The sequence below is a fragment of the Athene cunicularia genome (genome assembly GCF_003259725.1).
Source record: "Athene cunicularia isolate RWA chromosome 3 unlocalized genomic scaffold, athCun1 chr3_part1, whole genome shotgun sequence".
Classification (NCBI taxonomy): Eukaryota; Metazoa; Chordata; class Aves; order Strigiformes; family Strigidae; genus Athene; species Athene cunicularia.
In genome coordinates, this window is record NW_020799097.1 from 77,396,388 (window position 1) to 77,418,722 (window position 22,335).

A 22,335-nucleotide genomic window follows, 5' to 3' on the forward strand; every position below is an offset into this window, starting at 1 on the left:
ACTGATGATTGCAGCAAGCACGTTTTACAATTTAAATAAAATAACAAAAGCAGAATTTGATTATTTCACTCTGAACATGCAAACCATCCAGGAACATGAAAGCAACATTGGGTTTTGTGCAATACCAGTTTAGCAAGAGTTTTATACTTTGGTGCAAAATATTTGTCTTAAGCTTCTCTAATTTTCCTCTCTGGTAATTATTTTTAGGCCTTTCTGTTTCTCCTGGAATACCTTCCCACCTAGCAGCCACGATGCCACCCTTTCCGTGCTTTCCAGCTACTTTCATTCCTTCTCAGTTCCCATCAGAAAAGCCTTCCCAAGTTGAGACCCCGGAGTACTTACAAAGCTCTCCCTTAGCAATGCACTCTGCTTGGCAATGCAGATCCCCGCTGTGCGTGCCAAATGAGAGCAGTTCAGAAATCTCAGGAGAGCATGTGCAGTTTTCAGATTCAGGTGGGTAAAAAACGCTGGAAATCTGAAGCTAAGGCTATTGTGCAAGTCCTGTGAATTTTTGCCCTTGCTAGTGATTGTTGCTGATTTTACTGCAGGTCAGGGGAAGGTGATTTGTTTATATGGTGGCTTGTTCTAAAAGCTTTTAAGGAATTTTAAACTTTATTTTTAAAATTTTTTGAATCATGGTCATCCTGCGTGAGAAATTGGGCCTTGTAGATATAAATGGTGAAGAAAGTCATTAAATTGAAAAAGCTGTTATATGAAGTAGGGAGGATGTTATATTTAGGGGGAGAAGTATAAAAAGTAGGAAGTGGATATAGCTTCCAAAGGCAAGAGGGTGTGTTTCTTTAACTAGGAAGGCCTGGTCTTCATCAGCAATCTTGGCATTTCTCACACTGACATGGAGAACATTTGGAGAGAAAACAGTGTAAGCTTGGCGTCTTCCCTTTGCTACACTTTGCCAGCCCGTCTTCTGTGGGAAGATACCAAAGGCTGAGAAAGAAGAAAGAATGATTTGCAAGAAATCAAATGCCGATTTCAAAATGGGTGGAAGAACAAAAGAAGTGGAAATGAAACTGCTTAAAGGGGAAGAGGATGTAAATCAGATCTGCATCCTGGATTCCTTTGAACTTCTATAGCAAGACTTGACTGTGATGCTGTGAGACAGTCCCATAGTACAATTAAAACTTTAATTTCATATTCTTCAATCTAGCTCAGGACCAGTATTCTCACTGAAGGAGACTTGTCTCTTTCTTGTGCCTGGCACTATTATTTTCTTGCTGGAATAACCTGAACCAGGGTCAGTTGCCAAGTGAAGCTTATCAGAGAGTTTCAGAAATCTCTCAGCACAAAAGTGGGAAGGGGGGTGGATAGGACATCAGGAACCTGAGAGCAAAAACACATGAAGAACAGAGGACAGGAGGAAGTATGGCTGCTTTTTTTGACAGCAGTGCTGACTTAGACTTGCTTCATGTATGTAAAACTAAGGCTTGAATGTGCAGAGGCCTTAGTGCATCAGGTTAACTCCTGGCTGGAAGCTGGTCAGTGCAGTTGCCTTTGAAATATGCTTCAGCTGAATGTGTGATTGAGGACTGGGCTGAACTGAGACCTTCCTGACTGTTGTGATGAGTGTGGGTTTTTAATACTGAAACATAAACATGAGTGTACCAATAGCTTGTATAACACTTCTCATTCTTATTTAAAGGGATAAGCACCGAGCCATTGATTCAGTATACTGAGAGCCCCACAAAAAATATTTCCAGACAAGATGCTCAAGAAGAGAACAGAAAAGAAAACAAAGGTGAATTACACAGCTGCTTGGACACACTGTTCTTGCCTTGCTCTGGGAAGCACTAGTTGAAAATAACAGTGCTGGGGCACCACCCCTATTAGAGCATTCTGGAGACAGCATAGCCCCACACAAGACTGAGGAGGGACACATGGGTTCTGCATCCCTTGCTGCTGTCAATCTACTGTGTTACCTCTGCCTCCTCAGCCATATTCTGGTGCAAGGCAGGTGAGAAGGTTGCAGAAACAGCACTTGCTTGTCTGCTATCAGACTGGAGATTTTTGGTGTGTAGCTGGGAAATGGTGAGAGAAGGATGTAAAGCTTTTGTATTCCTGTTGTTGGACCAGAAACTCCTTTCAGGATGTTGCAAAGGTCTTCAGTAACACTGGGTGCATTGAGACAAAGTGAGCTATATAGTTCCTGGCAACAGTGTGTAGTATGAATGAGCCTGTAAAGGCTTTTTGCTGCAGCTGACAGGCTTAACATGCACTAAAACGGCAAGTCTTCATTAGCTGACACAAAAAAGATTAATTGAAGTGGGAGTCTTGTAGTGAACATAGCCAACAAGCTTCAATAGGAAGATGTACAAATTTGCATTTTTGTGAAATAGAATAGAAAATGCCCGGTTAGAAAGTCTCATGTGTACAAATATTGCTTGTTAAACTGTTTAATGAACTGGCCTGCAGGTCACATAATTACAGACACATGAGTAGTTCAGTACTGTCTAGCAAAGTGTCTCCATTGAAATTTCCTGCAGTGAAGACATTAACCGAGCATTACAAATCTCTAGAGGCAAGGAGTAGAAATCATACCATTTGCCCTTTCCTTATTTCTAGCAACTAGCCTTCAGGATCCAGAGCCTCTTTTTTTCATGGGCTGCATCCTTCCACCTCCTTAATTCAATTGTATTTTATAAAGTGTTTTCAAAAATCAAAATCTTGCATATGTTGTTGAAAATTTAAACAGTTATTTATTTTATGTTTATTTTTCATTTATTCTTTCTATAAAGGCTTTGTTTTCATTGACCTTTTTCCTGCTGCTTAGATAACAGTCAATTAAAAGAAAGGAGTTTCCCTGAAACATTTTCTGCTGTCAAAGAAGAACAAAGAGAAATAAAGGAGGAGATTATTCCATCTCCCTTTGACATAGAGGGGAAGATGAAGACTGGAAACATAGAAGACAGGTGAGAAATGATCTTAATCAGCCCATCAAGCTACAAAAGCGTGTTTTCCTTGATTGTACATATACTGTATGCATTATATTTGCAACACAAAGGTTCTTTCCTTTGAGAGTGGCAGGTATGCGTGGGCAGAGATTGGACAGGTCTAGGAACTGGCAGTTGATCTACTTTTATATAATAGGATGCTGGTTTAGCCAATTTAAATGAACCAGTTTTGCAGCTATGATCTTCAAAGGGTAGAAGTCAGTCAAAAGCTGGCAGGGCTAGATAACTTCTTTTGTTATGCCATCATTTCTTCTGCAGTGGTCATCAGTTTGTGATGCCAGCATCAGTCTGAGTAGCTCATTCATTCTTGTCCTTGCTCTGACTCTTCAGCTGTGACAAGACCAATTTTTATGTGCCTATATAGTGAACATGTCAGTGAAGTAATCCTTGTTAAAATGATCTGGAGAGAGGAAAAATGCAACTTTTAACTAGGACCAGTTTGCTGATCTGGTTCATCACTGCATTGCAAAAGTATTTGTAGCAGCACACTGAGGGAGTGCTTATGGCTAGGCAAGAATTGGTAGGCTGGCAGTAGTGATGGGAGAAATGCTTGTAGAGTTGTTACCTTTCCTCAGCTGATTCAGATAGAAGCAGCAGCTTGTTGGCACACCAAGCCTTCCATCAAGTATAAAAGAGAAGCAGCAAACTTCTAGGCAAGTACAGACTGAGAGTGATTGTCATGAGTGTGTTTTGGTGCATTAACCATGTGGAAGCTGGGCAGAGAAGGAAGACAGGCACCTGCAGAGCAGAAGGCTGGGAAGAGGTGGCAGGACCATAAGCACCTCTGGGCAAGTGGGCCTGTGCACATATGCCTTTTTGGATCAGCAGTGAGCTTCTGAAGTCTGTCTCCCAGTCACCCTGACTTGTGCTTTGGTTTACACTGTGGTCTTAGCATGAGCTGGATGAAACTGAAGCACAGAATGTACTCCAACTCTTCATGACATTTTTGCTATGGGACAAGGCTATAGTTGGTTTGAAGTAAACTTCCCTGAAATGTGTGTCATCTAACACTGAGCCCTCAGTAACAATAGTTTTGCTCTACAGATCTAACCCTATTAGGCCATGGTGCATACTAACAGACAGCCAGACTGACAAATGAAAAGATTATCTGTGTTACAGTGCTGTTAGGTGGAGGTGGGGTGTAGAAAGAACAGTAATGTGCTGCATAACCAGTACCTCTAGTAAATCCAGGATTTTTTAATATTCAGTAGAAATTATTAGTAAGTGACTAAATTAAGGCTCTAAGCACACTTCCAATGAAATAAGATACACGCATCTATGCTGTATTATGCTTCATTTTGAGTCAGCGTTCAATTTGTCCCTCCACAACATTTATGACATTATTTTTCTCTATCACTCTTCACTAGCTAATTCAACCCACTCTGTCAGAGATAGTGAGTTCTTTGTGACTGTAACCAGCTCTAGTCTGGAGAAAATGGCTAAAATATTTTTCCTTTTGACTATTTTCTATTTTTAAGGAGAGATTGATACCAGCCAAAAAATGTTACTTGCTAAAAGTGTAATTAATGTTTAGACTAGACAGGATGTTTTCAAGTGAGACTTAAATGTCACACAACAGTGGCCTGTTTATTAACATGCTTCACATTTTAAAAAATGCAGAGAACATTTCCGTTCTAAACTCAACAGCGTATCCATTTTAAAAGAAAACTAATTGGAGAACCTTATAAATAAGTACCTTCTTGCTTGTTGCCTAGGCCAATCACACTACCCATTGGTATTAGACAGAAGACTTCTGAAGAATTTGTTGAAGAACAACTTAAAGTAGATAATCATCTCATAGAAAAACAGCAGAAGGAGCAGCAGGTACTCTGCCACTGGTGCATTCTCTTTTTTTTTGTTTTTTTTTGACAAGTTCTCATTGACTTGGGTATTGTGTGGGCTCTGTTTTGGCTCACTGCATGGCAGCACATCTTTCCACTGTTCTTTCATGTGATATTGGAAGATTTTTTCCAAAATTAAAAAAACCTGTATTACTCAGTCACTGTCATATTCCCCACTGTTTCCCACTGTTTTCTTCTCTTTCCACATACTTTCTGGGTCATAGTTTGTTCCTGAGTCTCAACATAATTAGTTAACTCAGGGTTGATTCTGTTTATTTCACAATAAATCTGCTTCTTGCCTCATGTGCAGTTTGAGATGACTTCATGTCTGACACCTCTAGGTGTCAGACTCAGCATTTTGTTAGGTTTGTTGGCTTGGAAGATGCACATTTCATCACTCAGGAATTTTCTCTATGTCTCCCTGGCAAAGTAACATCTCATACTGATGCATTTATATGCTTCTGTGTCACATTGTAAAAACCACTCAAACTTCATTTAAAAACAAAGAAACACAGAACTTTTCTCATCTTCTATCATATAAGTACTTAGCACCATCTTAATCATCTGACTCTACTAATAAGTAGTGACTGCTTCTAAAAGTTCTTGTACTTTTCTTGCAGTCTTGGGGCTGTTACTTATGTACTCATTTATCCATAGCCAGTGTCTTTAAGACTTCTGGTGTCTCAGCTTTTTCAATTATCATAAATATTTTTCTTTCTGTAGAAAGATACTCAGACTGTGATTGTCAGGATTTCTGTTTTTTTCAGAGCAAGGTGAAATTAACACCTCAGAAAGCTTTTCTGAAACGAAAAGAAGGTATGGCAAGACTCAAAAAAAATAAACAGAACCCTTTCAAAGAAGACAGCAAGCATTCTCGAAGAGCTGGTTTGGACTGTTGGAGTCATTTCTCCCAGCCTGGCCAAGTGGATGCAGGCATAATGAAGCCAGGGGAATTCTCTGAGTTAAATCTCCAGGTCAGTAGTTCCATGCAGATGGGTACACATGAAAAAAAAGCAGACTGTGCTTTAGCTAAGTGGGAGATAGAGACTCAAACTGACTGTGAAGCAAAAGTAGTTGACCAAAGTGCAGAAGAAAAAGAAGTGATTGGGAGAGATAAAGATGTAAAGGAAAATCCTGTTGACTCACCACAGAGAAGGTGGCCTGAAATCCTGCAACCATGTCCTGAAAAAATAACAGAAATGAACCTACAAGAAGCTGAGGAAAGGGAAACTCATCATATGGATTCTCCAGGGCAAGGAGGCAGAACTGGTGGAAGACCTGTGGAGGGTACTCCGCAAAAAGACCTTGGTAGGGTAGAGCAGCCTCTGAAGGGTCATCTCATACAGAGAGCAAAATCCCCCTTGGAAGTCCTGCAAAATCATTCTCCACTTCAGGATTTAGAAACAGATCACATCAAGGAGGCAGGGTGGAGTGCAGGCCCTGCGTTCAGACAGGGTCAGAAGTGGGTTCAGGTATGGCCACAGGAACTTGTTCTGGGGAGCCAGAGCTCAGAAAGCAAAAGACACATCCATACTAGGTTTAAAATGGTCAATGATAAGATAGTAAAAATTACATGTAGCTCACCTAAGGCTGTGGAGAAGGGAAGCTCATCCTCAGCTTTGCAGCAGGAGTGGCAAAGGAAAGGGACAGCTACCTCAACATGGCATGTTGCATCTTTATCCTGTGAGTCAAGCTGCTTATCCTCCAACAGTGATGATGACCCCAAACCTCACCATGCTCAGTATCCCTCCCAGCATGGGCCTCAGGGAGTAGATCATATTGACAGACATCTGGATCTTTCTGATGGTGATTATGCTAGTGATGAGCCCAGTGGAACTGAAAAAATGTCTGCTAAAAAGTACAGCAGATCGCCCCCAAGGAAGAAAGATAGTCAAGCGATCTCAAGACAGAAAGGTCTCCACTGCAGCACAAGCAGTAGTGATTCCAGTACTGGGGTTGTCAGGCTGAAAGGGAGCAAGGTTCATCTCACAAGATTGAAAAGAAGAGAGCAAGAGCTGGAATCAAAGAATGAAGATGAGGTCAGGGATGTTAAAAGCCTACATCTGCCATCCTCAACAGTGGCTGGGGAGACTCCTGCTTTCAAGATTAAAGAAACCCCTGCAGTGGAAGAACCATGGAAAAAACTGTTTACAGACACATTAGGTAAGAACTACCCAAGTTTTGATTTACATTTATTTTCCATAGGGGAAAAAAATTTCTCTTGGATTTATGACTCATTCTGACTGTGCTCTCCAGGTATATGCCCACCTCTGTTGGTATCTGTCAGTCCTAAACTGGAAAAAAAGAGAAGAGGGGAGAGATATATCTGCAAGCCCCTTGTTATGCTTGGCTCTCCATTGTCACTAGCCATTTTTCCTAAGTCTGTTGCTTGAGTTACAATTTCAGGTGCAGACTTTTGACTCCATAAGATGTGTGGGAGATTCAGTGAGTCCCTGGAGTCAGTGCTAGGGTTACCTGTAGCTTAGGTATGTTTCTCCCACTGACCCCTTGACAATGAGATGTTCACATTTTCTATTTACACTCCTCAAAGATAAGGTGACTTCAAGAAAGGTGGACAAAATCATTTCTCAAATTTGCATGCTTTTTTCCTAAGACACAGAGAGCCCCACATCAGTGGAAAATTATGATTTCCTAAGAACATCTTCACTCAGTTTGTCCTGAATGTGGTCCCAGTTCTTTGGTCAACCAATCTTTCTAGCCTTTTGGCCCAGTGATCTTATTATACTTCTAGCAATGAAATGGTATCCTGCTTGAGCAGGATTGTCTCCTTTTTATTAAACTGGTTCTTGACTTTTCTTCTCTCTTAGTTTCCACTGAAGGACTTCCCTCACTTTGACTCCTCACCTCAACACCACTAGCTGTGTCTTTGTGTAGGACCAGTCAAAATCAGTTGTCCTGCCTTCAGTAATCACCTGTGCAGAAGTATTAACATCTGATGGGCCTCAATTGCTCTGTCACAACTTGCCAAACACACTTAGGCTGCTGTTAAAAAAAGGGTTCCTGAGGCCTCTTTGAAAGTTACATTCAAAATTAGGTTGAACTATCACGTGGCATTCACATGCCTGAAAAGGAATTCAGCTACTGACTCCTATATATCCCCAAATCCGTTTCACTTATCATGATTTGTAGGGCTTCAGTTGCACTACTAAGAACTCTGCTGGGAACAGAATACTTGCATAATTAGGCAAAGATACATTAATTCTTTTTGATAGATTAAGCAATAAAGATTACTGCACTTATGCAGTCTGTGGCTTTAAATACATAGAAAGGTTTCATAAATATTCACAGAGTTCTGTGTACTAACATGAATTTCTTTATAGAAGAAACCCAGAACATCCTTACCAGAGGATTAGAGACTGATGTACACTGCCAAGGAACCCCTTCACTGACTAGGGTGAAAGCAGAACAAGAGAAAGCAATGCATTTTCACAGGTAAATCTGTATACACCAGAAATTGGTTTGTGTGCGGTGAGGCAAATATTTCCTTTAGGATCCTTAAAATCAGACTGCTAAATTCTTACTTATTAGCTAGCTTCTTTTAGAGGGCATCTATGTTGACTCAGAACTGAAACACTTATTTAGATGTCTATATTAAAAGTAAAGTGCCTAACTGAAGGGGACTCTGGTGCAGTTTGGATCTTAAAGCTGAGCAATGCTGAATGCTTTTTATAAGTTGCTGAACATCTTCAGATAACACTGAAATCAGTAAGAACTCAAGACAATTTTTTTTATGGGATCGGGGCCCTGATAGAGTGAAGGATAAACTTCTCATATCACATTCACATCAGTGTAGCTGTATTTCAAAGTTAACAAAAGTGTATATGTCAATGTTAAGAGAATTGTTATTTCAGGAACACCTATCTTCAGACTAGACTGAGGATGCATTTTGTACCATATAAGTGAAGAACTTGAAAATTCAAGAGTGTTGCTTGTGTGATTTGTAATTATTAAATGCTGAAAATTGTTTTGTTTTGGTTTTGGTTTGGTTTACATCTTCACAGAAGAAAAGCAATTCTTTACCACAAAATCCCTGCAAGAAATAAGTTTTGAAACTATGGGGTTTGGAATGGAAGTGCCTTCACAACTATAACTAATTACAGGTTATGCATGCTTACAATCAAATAAAATATTTTTTTTTTACGTGATGAAATCTGTTAGAAATTACTAGGTAGTATCTACTGTAAACACAGGAGAGATTCTTTCCCTCTTTGCATTTCAAGCCTAGTTCTTAACTAGTGCCAAATTAGTGTAGTTTAGTGATTTGAATTTTATTTCAATATATAATGCAAAGTAAAAAATTATTTTTCATGTTCTTGTCCATTCCTCTTGATTTCAAAGACCATGGGGTTAGTGCCAAAGGATATTTCTGAATTACATTTATCAGTTTGTATAGTTTCCTCCTATAGATGTCTTTCATCAAAATCTTTCAACGTCTTAAAAATAAATGGTTTCATTAAAGGTCCTTCTTGTTTGTGATCTTGAAAACATATCAGAAGATGATCTCTGGCTGACTGTGATAGGTGTTCTAGATGTGAATATTTGTGGGCTTTGGCAGTTTGTAAAACTACTAATGAAATTAGGTGCTGCTTTTACTTTTATTGGTGTAAATTTTGGCTGTGGAGTGATGTGCTTGTGCAGAATTACTGCAGTGCTGCACTCTGCCAGCATTGCATTCTCTGCCTGCTGACAGTGCTTCCTCACAGTGGACATGGCTTTGATTTTTTCTGTAATAGTGCAGGTTTTAAAAAAAGCTTTCCATGGATTTATGTCATTAGCCATAGTAGCCCCTAACATTTCCATACAAATGTTTATCCAAAAATGTCTGCCTAGTATAATCTGCACGTCTTTTCACTTACTGTTTCTAACTTCTGAGCTAAAACTAACTGCGAACGGCAGCTGATTCTCCTTGACTGTGTTGGCCCTGTGCATTTTTAAACCTATATCAGGAACACAAGATGGCCACCACATCAGTAATACTTCACTTGTGCCATGTTGACAACTTGTGCTTGCTGGAAGCAAAGAAAATCCATTTGAGAGCAGCACAAACATGCCTGGACCTGCTCAGTCTATCCATTCTTTCGTTTCCAAGCACTTTGTTTTCAGACCTTTGCAGGCACAAACAATGTAGGCAACAGGGTGAAAACAGTTGGGAAATAGTGTCTTGTGTATATCTGGTGCCTAACAGAACCTGGACAGTGCTCAAGGCAGTAGCACCCTTGCAGCACTGAGGTAGCTGTTGCCAGCTCTTGACATCAGTGAGAGGATTCAGTGATGGTTATTTCCTTGTTTATTCAACAAGGACAGCTCTTTTGCCATTTTTAATACATAATTTCCTTGTAGTATTGAATCTGCACTCTCTCTGGACTAACAGCAGTAGCCAACATGTTGGTTTTTTTTTTTCCTACATGCATTTCACTAAAAGACTTTTTCTTGGAAAAAAGACTTTTGCTTCAGCTATGTTTTTTGCCTCACAGCCAGACTGCTGCAATGTGCCTCATGCAGAGCTATGCCTGAGATGCATTCAAGAATTTGAGTTAGCACTAAGTGGTTAGCCTTTTTAATGTATTTTATATCTGTGTTGTGCATCTAGCTCCTATTTGTAATTTATAGCCGGGGTATGAATGGTTGTCAGCCCTAAAGAAGTATTCTGTGTGCCCTTCGTTATTACATTTCCCCAGGCCAGGGTCTGTTTTCTAGCCTTGAGGCAAAGTGGCCCAGCAGAATACCTCCATGTGACTAACCTGCCTTACCCTGCAGACCAGAGTGGCCACAACCAAGCTGTCTGCTGGACCTGATCCCTGGGCTGCAGTAACCTCCAAACCTTGCCCAGCATGGTCTAGTGCAGTGCTGGATGGCCCATGCCAAGACCAGAGGTCATGCTAGAGATGTGGTGCTCTGGACAATTGCACACTTGGGTTCATGCTCCAGCTCTGATTAGTTCATTTGTACAAGTGTGTAACTCTTGTGCAATTCTGAAGACGTTGATATCAGCTGAGATGCTGGAAGGAATTGCAGGCTGGATTTTATTTTACAGGGTGCAAGAAACTTAAGACAGTACTGCTCAGTCCTCAGTGGAAGATGTTATATATAGCTCTTGCATATTGCTTTTGTTCTAGTACATTGTATTTCAGGGCAACTAATCCAGATATGGAGCAGTGGTAGGCTGGACATAATCACGCAGGGGGTATATCTGCTAATTTAACTGTATTAATGTGAGGAGAGTTAATACTTCTATTGAGTATTGCTGAGACTTTTTTTTAGCACGCCTTTAACGAGAATATTAGAAAGGCTTATTTAGGGTACAAAACAATGAAAAAACAAAAATTAGGTAATGGATTGTAAAGAGCAGCAGGATATGGAGTAACATTTACAACAGGAGTTTGTTTATTTCTTACTATCTCAGAACTTTCAGATTTTGCTGCTGAAGTGCTGACAGAAAGCATGAGGTCATGGTTGCCTCCTGTAACTTGTGTTGCTTTTCAAGTAATAGGTGGTGGCCAGATGGTGGCTGTAGGCCATGAAGTGATCTGAAGCAGGAAGCTAATAAATAATTTAGTATCATCTTAAAAATGAACTAAGCAGCTAGATCATAGTCATGCAAATATACTCTGTCTGAGGATATATGTAAAGATTTATACTCTTCTACTCTTGCTGAGTTTTTAAGTGCACTTCCAGACAACTCATGGCTTGAGACACTGAGTTCAAAGGCAAAATCTCTTCTGGGTGCTGAGCTCCCACATCTAACATATTTACCTATGGAAAGTAAAGTACTTTATCCCCTTTCATTCAGGTCCATGGCTGTTCTGATTTGTAGTAATGACTGGGCTGCTGGCAATACACCTCAGACCACAGTCTTGCATGATGAAGTGCTTCATAGGTGTAATGCCAGGGAACAAGCTGTGCCTTCTGCAGGTTTGCACTAATTTAGCTATCTGTATGAACAGAAAATGCATTCGAAAGCCTGTAAGTTCATGGTCTTTACGTTGTCAGAAAATTTTAATGAGGATTGTTTCCATCTGCTCAATAGAATAAATTTTGAAGCTGAATGCATGCATGGGCGTTCCCAGTGATGAAGGACCTCAACTTTGACAAGGGATGATAACTTGCCACTCCCAGCAGTATCAGCATATATGGCACATGCCCAAGCCCTCCAAAAATCATGCCCCAAGAAGGTACATCTAAAGATAGTCCTTTGTCAGTCTTTATGACAACTTCATATTTTTTGTTTACCTTATGAACAGAATACGAATGGACCAGCTCAAGACTGCCCGAAGCCAGGAGCTAACTCACCCTTTGGAATACAACAGACACCAAATTCACCCACTGCAGAAAGAAAAAATTGCCCATAGCAGGTTCAAAGGAACAGCTGGAGTCACTGCAGAAAAAGTGAAATCAGAAGAAATACAAGTAAGCTGCCTTCTGTAGAATAAATACACAGTTCTCATCAATTACTAGCCTATGGAAGGATCTTATGATAGTAAAGCGTCTTACGATAGTACCTGAATCCTTTCATTTGCTACAGATGGCCAATTATTCAAGCTACTTCTCGACGACAGTTGTGTGTACAGTGATGGTGTTTTATGTTATTAGGAGATTGTTTTGGCTTGTATTTTGAATGTACATTCTGCTGTCTTTATATAAGAAAAAAATGGCTTCTGCCTTCTATTTCTTAAGGAAGGTTGGGAGGTTTCTGTGTTCCTTATTCTTCCTTGTACTGATTTGCCCAGATATGAGGTGGCTCTTGAAAAATTTCCAACTCTTGACACAGTGGGTTTTATGTCTTTTTGATATAAAAAGCCGTTGTGACACAGAAGTATTGGCTGTAACTCTCTATTCTCATCCCTGAGCTGGGAGTTTGCTGATTTTTCTCTTTAAACTATCCTGACCTTTGGCTTTGAGGTATTTTGAGGGTATCTAGCTGTGTACCTACAACCTAATCTCCCTAATAACATCCCCGAGTCATTGTGTTTTTTTCTAAATTCCTTTAGGGGATTCTATCTGTTTGAATCCTCAATTTCAGCCTCCTTAATGATAAAGTAATCTCTGAATATCTGTGGCTATTGTCCCTATTAAAAATGGCTAGACATAATACGACTTTAAGTAATTTTCTAGAATCACTGATAAAGAGAAAAATAAGTTATGTGAGCCAGTGATAAAGGACATGGTGACTATTAAAAGCTCTGTTTTTGTAGGATAAAAGAGTAGGCAATGGTAATGCTCAGAAATGTCTGGAACAATGTTCTGCTGCAAAAGGATGTCTAAACCAAACTGATAGATTTGACAGCAAACTGACAATTTCAATTATTTTCTTGATCAGAACAAATAAAAGTGGCAATAATATGTTCAAACTTTCTATCTTTATTTATCATTTGTGTATTTTTGAAATACATATTTTCGTACCATACACACAGTGGATGTTCTCTCTGCTCATGTTCTGTTTTTGTCTAGAGGTAATATTTACAACAGGAAATTATTAACCGTTTCAGTGAGGTTATTTTAGTACTTTGGTTAAAGATATTTTGAATGTCCTCTCTGCACAATATTTTGAAACATCATCTTTCTTTACACCTGGGATTTCAAAAAAGTTGTTAGAATTTCTGATAGGGAATAATGGTGTTTCCTGACTAGGTTTAGTCCTAGAGATGAAGTTTGATGAAATTGTTTTAATCTTTTGTTCCCACCTGATAGCATAATTAGTGCAGGTTCAAAAATTTAATTCTCCATGAAAGAGTTCCAAAACACTTTCTGAGTCGCATATCTGTGTGATTGCCAAGTTCAGAAGTCTGCTTCTTCATGAAAATGGCTGATGGATGTGTGAAATTCTGAGCAAAGAAAGGACGGTGATTAGAACACAAGTGGGAAGATACACAAGTAAAGGAAAAGTAGGAAAAGGGTGAATGTGATAATTGGTTGACTACAGAGCAAACTGCTCATATCTAGCTTAATGCCATGAATATTCCATTTTCAGTATCCAGCATGAGTGTTCTGAATGAAGAGGACTCAGTGTGGACTTCAGCACGGGTGAGGGAGGGAGAAGGCAGTAGGAAAAAACAACGGAGATGCATGTATATGGAAAGGCCTCTCCAAAATGCACTAAATTTCATTAATTTTCCTGAACTCAGCTGAAAATTGTCTTTGCAATCCCCTGCTGTTTGTAAGGACCATTTAAATATTCATGTGCCCTTGTCACTAGATGAGGATCTGATGAACTGACATTTTTGCCATTAAAATATATCTTGTAATTTTTGCTGGGTTTTGAAAATATTCACATTTAATGGTGTTTGTTTGCATGATTAGTTTGCATTTTCTGATTTTCCTTCACACAGCAAGGACTCTGTTCACTTTGTAACAACTAGTTGTTTTAATATAGGAGTTTGCAGGGTAATGTTTTTTTTGTTAGTTTGGGGTTGATTTTTGTTTTTTTAAGAAATCATTTCATATGTGTTCTTTTTATATTGTAGACCTTTATATTGAAGACCTTTATACTGTAGACCTTGAAGCAGAACAAAAGAGCCTGTGTTTCCTTCTGGATATATAAGGTGGGCACACTGAGTCCAGAGCAGGCAATGACAGAGCACACTTTTTTTATACTGGTAGATACTAAAACATCAGATTGCTGGACTGCAGGAGGAGTTCAAGAGAAATGAGTCCTGCTGGCATGCTGCCTACAGCAAGCTGAGAGACCAAGTTGAGATGCTGACCAGGCAGAACATGGAGCTTCAAGATGAGCTCAGAGTTTCAGAACATCAGAGACGAAAAGCAGAAAACCCCCCAGAAGCTGTGAATTTCATGGACAGAAAATCAAAGACCCCGGTACTGGAAGATATTTTCTGTTTAATATTGCCTGAAAAATTAAGGAATTTTTCTTTTGAGCTGTCCTGTGTGAATACTGTTCCTCCATTTCTGCCATGCTTAGCCTGAAGGGGGGAAAATCAGCTCTGTAGTAAGCCATATTACAATATACTCTTTTTGTGGTCCTCTTCCACTTAGCCTTACTGATCCAAGAGGTGGGCACCTCTACAAGGTGATATAGCCAACCTATTTTAGACACTTATATCAGGGCAGATGACTCCATCTACTAACTAGGGAGGGAGTCTAGATAACTAATTTACATTCAATGCCTAAATTAGTCAACTAAAATATCCTGAAATGAATTCTACTCTTTAGGTATATAATGCAGGTGCAGGCTGGTTTCTGGCAATGATATAGTGGGACCTTTTATTAAATCTAATTTCAGTTCTTATTTTGTGCTGTAAACTTTCTGGGAAGAAAACACAAGTTGGACTCCTGAATGGAAGTTACACTGGGGTGGAGCAGGAAGGACAATCAGGGTGGGAAATATAGCTGGCTAGCTTAAATGTCTCTGATGATCTCCTGAAATCAAAACGGTTTAATCATAGGTTTACAGATTCTCTTGCCATTTCTCATTCAGTATCTCATTTGTTTAATATACTTGTAGGGCTACTTGTTACCTTGGCTTACTAACTTCATTTAAGGGAGTTAAATGAAGGGAGAAGAATGCTGTGATCCACTTCTTACAGAGGAGACAGCAAGACTAGGTGAAATTTAATGGTTGAGACTAGAATTCAAAGGACAGAAGTCTGGTTTGAGTGGGTCATTTCATCTCCCTGTGTATTCAAGGGAGAAAAATATGTGACTTTGAAGAGGGATCAATTTCATTCTATGTGCATCAAGACCACTAGAAAAAATAATTATCTTCTAGATGGTGCAGTCTGGTGAGATGAATCCTACTCTTCCACAGAGTGGCTGAACCTAGGAGAAAATAAAATTGAGCCATTTATTCCTAGATATTTCTCTAATTTGCAAATCTAATTTTTAGTAATGTATCTTTAAAAGACATTAGAACCACCAATTAACCTCTCCTTTGCTTTATGGAGTGAATAAGTTTTGGTCTCTCTTTTTATTTGATTTTAATGTACTTGTCAATGACATTTTTCACCTAACACTATTAAGTTCCATTGAGAATGTCAAGTTACATTTCACTTTAATTTTCCCAGACCTACTTGTTCATATGACTTATCTTATAGATTGTGAAGATCAGAAAAAAAGATTAGTCACATGTACAGAATGGAAAATATTACAATTTCAATGAAATAAAGGATAAGAAAAAGCTAATTGGCTTCTGCTGTAGGCTAGATTTCTGTATTTTTTCTACTGCTTTGGAACATTTGGTGATGTAGAACTACTGCTCACGCCACTGAAGATTTTGTTGTGTGAGAGTAATATTAGGATGTAGTATATAAAGATGCTAGCATGCCACATACAAAGATTGTTGTGTCTGATACTAGGGATTTTCAGTCCCTAGCAGAACAATATGCAGAATTTCATTCATTGTGTTTAAATATAATAATCTTTATTACAACAGAAAAACAGATGGCTTTGAGGGTTATTTGATTCTACTATCTGTGAATTGAACTTAAAATTATATTTATAACAAATTTTCCATTAGGTTGCAGAAGCTATTCTGCGAGAGACAGCATCTTCATCCAAACAAGAAGAAAGATCATGGAGAAATAATCACAAGACCCACAACATCTCTCATGTGGGACCAAAGACATCTTCGCAAAACCACTTCTTTAGAGATGTGAATAGCAAAGTATGCATTCCTACCATCAGTATTTGCTTTTCCACAATTTCAAATATTTATTTAAGATAATAATTTTTGGAATGAAAATGTGTGCAGATGAAAGTGTCTGTATAAACATGGTCATGTTTTCTTGCAGTGGGCTTGTGCTGTGCGATCATTCAACATAACTTTATAGTTTTTCTTCTGGTTTTGTAGTAGCAGGAGACAAAACTTTTTTTCTGTTTCTAGACCTAAATGAATAGCCTGTTGTTTGCAGGTATGCTCTGAATTCATTGTACCTGTTACTTCACAGATTGGTTTTACAGGGAACTGCTATACCTTGCCTCAGCAAACCATAAATCCAGTATTTTGTCATTTGAGGATTTACTTGCACTAGTCGTCTTCTGCCTGATACAGTCAGTGGGAAAATCACCTGGCTTTTTACAAGTTGTGACATGTTTACCCAGCATGGCAAGTGATATGCTTGTTTCTGACTAGTATCTCTATAACTGCTCCTTCACAGCCAGTTTACCACGTTTCTTATACATCTCACTGTTTAAAATATATAGATATCGAAGTATCTCATTGTACTTTCCTTTCTCTTGCTTTTGTACTTCTTGCTTCTTATTCTGAATGTCTTGATTATTAAAAGTCCCCTTTCTTCCTTTTCCTCACACTTAGCTGAAATTTGTGCTCTGTTCAAGTGAACAGTCTTTCTGAAATTCTTCCCACCTACTGGAAACTAATCTCCCAATCTATTGGCTAAAGCAAAACTTAGCTCAGATTTGCCAACGCACCTCTCTCTCTGCCTCTTTATGGACTGAAATCAAATGTAAAACATGTCAGGTGAGAAAGGAGGCAACTATTCCACTCTAGTGATCATGACAGTGTGTGTCCTGAAAGTCACTAAACAGTGGCTTTAATGAATCCTGCATGGTGCCAGGTATGAAAAGAGATAATGATAAGAACAACTCCAAACTGAATATGCTTAAAAGAGCAGAATCCGTCATGTGTGAAATACAGCTTCAAAGAGGATGCAGATATTATGTGCCTACCTTTGAGACTGCCTATATTTCTAAGCAATATATGTTGTTTATATATCAGAAGGTGGAAGGTTTAGCTGCAGGGAATTGTTTTATTTGTTCTAAACTGATGTCGGATCTTCCCAGTCCCTTCTACAGCTGGGATCTCTCCACGCCTCTGTGCTGTGGTGGACAGAATTACTAGTCAGACAAGGAATGTGTAATACACTATCTGCAGTTAAAGTGTCCAGTAAAGCCAAAAGGCAATCTTTGGTAGCTTATCCTGGAAAGGTATGAAAGAGTTTGCTCCCGCCGAACATCTCAAGCACTCTTGCCAAATGAGTTAAAATCAGAAACATTTATTCTGCATAGACACTTCCTAAGACCCATTGAGTTAATTTGTCTCATGTGGCACACAGCCATGTGCAAAAAATATTGTGGCTTCAGCAACAGTTCTGAGAAGGGGGAAGTTGAGGACAGCAGACTTTTGGGCTCTCTGTTATCTGAGCTTTCACCATCCAGCCAGCATTGGATCCAATCCAACTGGAATCCAGCACAAGCATGAGCTAGATAAATGGGCATAGTGCCCAGATGTCCTGAGTGAACTCTGAAATGTTTGACAGAGCCACATATTCTTTACGTGATCTGATGGCAGAAGGTAGCCTTGGAGTGAATAGAGTGGCTGCTGATTATTTAAATCTAGAATTGAAGGCTCAGGTAAAGGGACATTAAACAGAAGCCCCAAATCTGTGTCATAGCAATAGATCTGACCATGATGACTCACTTGTGTTTCCTTTATATTTGAGCTCTTTTGTTCACAGGTAGATGCTTCCCCTCAAAGATTCTGTGAATCTGGAGAATTCTAAATTTTTGATATAGATAAAACAAACTCTCATGCTGTTTCTGTCCAGAACTGAGAAACTGTGCATGGTAACACATCAAAGTGAATGGGATAACCTTGAGCAACAGAAACAGAGATGCATGTCACAGGGACATGAGCACACCTGCATAAGGTATTTAAGTTAAATCTAGCCAAGACTGGTAAGGTTCATCAGCTGTAGTCAAGAAGGCAAAACAAAACTTAACATCTGACTTATTTTTGTCAAAATTGATAGAATTTGAAAAAGGGGAAACATAACCCCCATTTTTAAAAATGGAAAAAAAGACGACCTTGGAAACTACAGGCCAGTCAGTCTCACCTCTGGGCCTGGCAAGATCATGGAGTGGATCCTCCTGGTAAGTATGCTAGGGCATATGGAAAATAAGGAGGTCACTGGTGACAGCCAACATGGCTCTACTAAGGGCAAATCATGCCTGCTGAATTTGGTGGCCTTCTACAACAGGGTTACAGTACTGGTGGATAAGGGAAAAGCAACTGATGTCATTTACCTGGACTTCTGCAAAGCTTTTGACAGTGTCCCACATGACAGCCTTAGCTCTAAATTGGAGAGACATGGATTTGATGGACGGACAACCTTCCTACCAAGGAATTGGCTGAATGGTCATATTCAAAGAGTTCCAGTCAACGGCTTGATGTCCAGGTGGAGAGCAGAGACAAGTAGTGTTCCTCAGGGGTTGGGGCCAGTGCTGTTTAACATCTTTGTTTGTGACATGGACAGTAGGACTGAGTGCACCCTCAGCAAGTTTGCTGATGAGACCAAGCCATGTGGTGCAGCTGACACACTAGAGGGAAGGGATGTGCCATCCAGAGGAACCTTGTCAGGTTTGAGAGGTGGGCCCATGTGAACCTCATGAAGTTCAACAAGGCCAAGTGCAAGGTCCTGCATGTGGGTCAGGGCAATCCCAGGAACAAATACAGGCTGGGCGAAGAGTGGATTGAGAGCAGCCCTGAGAAGGACCTGGCGAGCAGTAGAGGACGGAAAACTATGAGCCAGCAATGTGTGCTTGCAGCCCAGAAAGCCAACTGTATCCTGGGCTGCATCAAGAGACATGTGGCCAGCATGTTGAAGGAGGGGATTCTCCCCTTCTACTCTACTCCACTCTTATAAGACCTTATCTGGAGTCCTGTGACCAACTCTGGTGTCCCCAACATAAGAAGGACATGGACCTGCTTGAACTGGCCCAGAGAAGGGCCACAAAGATGATTGGGGGACTGGAGCACCTCTCTCGTAAGGACAGGCTGAGAGAGTTGGGATTGTTCAGCCTGGAGAAGAGAAGGGTCTGGGGAGACCTTATAGCGGCCTCCCAGTACTTAAAGGGGGCTACAGGAAAGGTGGGGAGAGACTCTTCATCAGGGAGTGTAGTGATAGGATGAGGGGTAACATTTTTAAAGTGAAAGAAGGTACATTTAGGTTGGATATAAGGAAGAAATTCTTTACAGTGAGATTGATGAGACACTGGAACAGGTTGCCCATAGAAGCTGTGGCTGCCCCCTCCCTGGCAGTGTTCAGGCCAGGTTGGACGGGCCTTTGAGCAACCTGGTCTAGTGCAAGCTGTCCCTGCCCAAGGCAGTGGTGGTGGAACTCGATGATCTTTAAGGTCCCTTCCAACCCAAACCAGTCTATGATTCTATGATTCTATATGTACAAAAACAATTGGGGAACAAGTCTCAACAATGTACAAGTTAAAGACACACATTTTTGGAAGACATGATTTTATGAAAAAATACCCCATATCTGAGAGATGTTCTACACCTCTGAAAAAGACATATTCTGGTTGCCTATAATTATTTTAATGATGTTTTCTGTCTGTATTGTAGCATGACCTAGTTGGTGAGGAACTGGTTACTTCAAGCTGTGCTTTAGTGAGACAAGATAAATGTCCATTTTAACTGCATATCATTAATGATTATTTTCAGAATATTGCTTGAAAGATGTATAAATTTGCCAAAAGTGTTAATACTTATTAATATTAATATTTATTAATATGAATCACCTCCAAACAAGCTGATTTCTGAATGCATCACATTATACATTTAGCAGGAATGAGTTGCCAGTTTCCTGCCAGACATGCAACTATGGATAAATCTTAGCAATTTTTATGAGAAAAGATAGATTAATTTGCATGGGGGGAGTTATACTGAAAGGTATACTGATAACATTCAACCAGGGTCAAATGTGCTTACTTCCAGTCTTATTAAATGGATCTTACTGTCTAATCTTGTAAGGGATTTTGATGACCTTAAGCATTTATTTCCTTGTCTATAATGTTCTTCCTGACCATTTACTAACTCTGAAGCAGGGAAAGTATGAGTTCTGAGAATACCTAGACAGTCTTTAGTTGCTTTTTTTCAGCTTTTTGATCTGTTAGTGGGAATTCAAACTCTACATGTATCTGAAGGTTATAAGAGATCCTTATTTATGGGAACTGACAAATGAGAGATTTCCAGGACAATTCGATTTGTATTAGAATGATGAAGAACTGTAGGTATTAACATGTGGGAGGAAAAAGCTCAGAAAATGTAAAGGATTGTTGTTGAGCACGAGGTTCAAAGAGAACATCATATTTTTAAAGTTTCTCTGGTCTAGGTGGGCCCTGAGTAACAACACCTCTTCCTGCTCTCCACTGCCTGCCTGATAGCATACATAGATCTGTAGGACTAGAGGAACCTTGAGAGGTCACTTGGTCACCCCTTTTGCCAAGAGCAGTATCAGTGTCACTGATGGTTATTTAACCTGTGCTTCTCTAGCTCCCATGACAAATATCCAAAATGAGCCAGCAACTTCTGTTGCCTACCTAACTTCATAACAAAAATCTGTATCTCTTTTGTTGTTACCAGCTCATCAGCTGATTAATTTTTATTCTATTTTCAGTGGAGATGGGAAACAATTGAACTACCTTGTGAATTCTGGGAGGCTGTTTCTTCCTCCATCCCTGCAACCCCTCTGTATCAAAGGGTCTGCATTTACTGGTGATCCATGTGTTTCCAGTGAAGAAAAGTAAAAAGATTTACTGAGATAATTTGATTACTTTGTTTATGAAAGTGATGGAATAGAGAGAATCTTTATCAAGAACCTCATCATGTGTGATTAATCCAAATACTTAGTACTTAAGTCTCTTAAAACATGCAGAGCTAAATTGCAGTGGTTGCCTGGGTTACAGTGATTGTTATGATTTATAAAACAATCTCTTAGAATGACATATCTTAGAATTAATATATGATTTATGAAACAATCTCTTAGAATGACATCTGTCTGTATGAAAACAGAGACCACACATAATTCACTAAGCCTGTCTTGATTCCTCTGACCTTATTGCTTTAAAAATAGGTATGCTACTGTATAATATAAAAATGTGTAATCTATGTGATGCACAAAAAATGAAATCAGCAGCTTTTACAATGGCATACGTAGCAAGCTGGAGTACCCTTCCTAACACTGCTCTGCATGGAGGCTCCCTCAACTGAATAGCTTGTTCTTTAGATATATCATGGACAAAACTCTGTTCATGGAAATACCTCTTCTTTCTTCCTCTTGCTCCTTCACTTTTGCAGTTCTACTTCATGAGCTCATTAGTTCTTTAAGTAAAAAAGAATGAGCACATGCCTCGTCTCATAATTTTTTTTAAAGCCTGTACAGGTCTCTGTCCCTTGGCTATGCCATCACCCACTGCACTGCAACAGTATATATTGACTTCTGAACATCCTTTTCAAAGGTGGCTTTTAGATAGCTCATGAGGCCTCCTTTCCTAAAATAGTCTTTCTAGGCAGCTCTGTGTTTAAAATCTTGCCATAAAATTTTTATTTTTTTTATTTACAAGTCTTACGTAGGTAGTTCTTTAAAAGCTTAAATTGCAATGTGCTTTCTATAATACACCACAGCAAAAAAGAAAATGCTGCCACATGTTAGTGTTTGACTAAAGCTGATGAATATTTAGGCTGCTATGGCCCTCTTGGCACTTTCTGGTGATGATGAGCTAGCTGGCTCAGAACTAACCAG

The 22,335-nt window shown here is 39.5% G+C and overlaps 1 protein-coding gene across 1 annotated transcript in view; it reads left to right on the plus strand.

The window, feature by feature from the left end:
- Window positions 1-359: 359 nt before the first annotated feature.
- TCP10 (t-complex 10) overlaps window positions 360-22,335 on the plus strand; it is a 32,814-nt gene continuing 10,838 nt past the window's right edge. Inside the window, exons 1-9 of the mRNA XM_026845890.1 lie at window positions 360-453; window positions 1,658-1,753; window positions 2,786-2,924; window positions 4,682-4,790; window positions 5,575-6,970; window positions 8,137-8,260; window positions 12,070-12,235; window positions 14,426-14,641; window positions 16,299-16,445. Coding sequence (XP_026701691.1) covers window positions 360-453; window positions 1,658-1,753; window positions 2,786-2,924; window positions 4,682-4,790; window positions 5,575-6,970; window positions 8,137-8,260; window positions 12,070-12,235; window positions 14,426-14,641; window positions 16,299-16,445 — 2,487 coding nt within the window. The remainder of the gene's footprint in view (window positions 454-1,657; window positions 1,754-2,785; window positions 2,925-4,681; window positions 4,791-5,574; window positions 6,971-8,136; window positions 8,261-12,069; window positions 12,236-14,425; window positions 14,642-16,298; window positions 16,446-22,335) is intronic.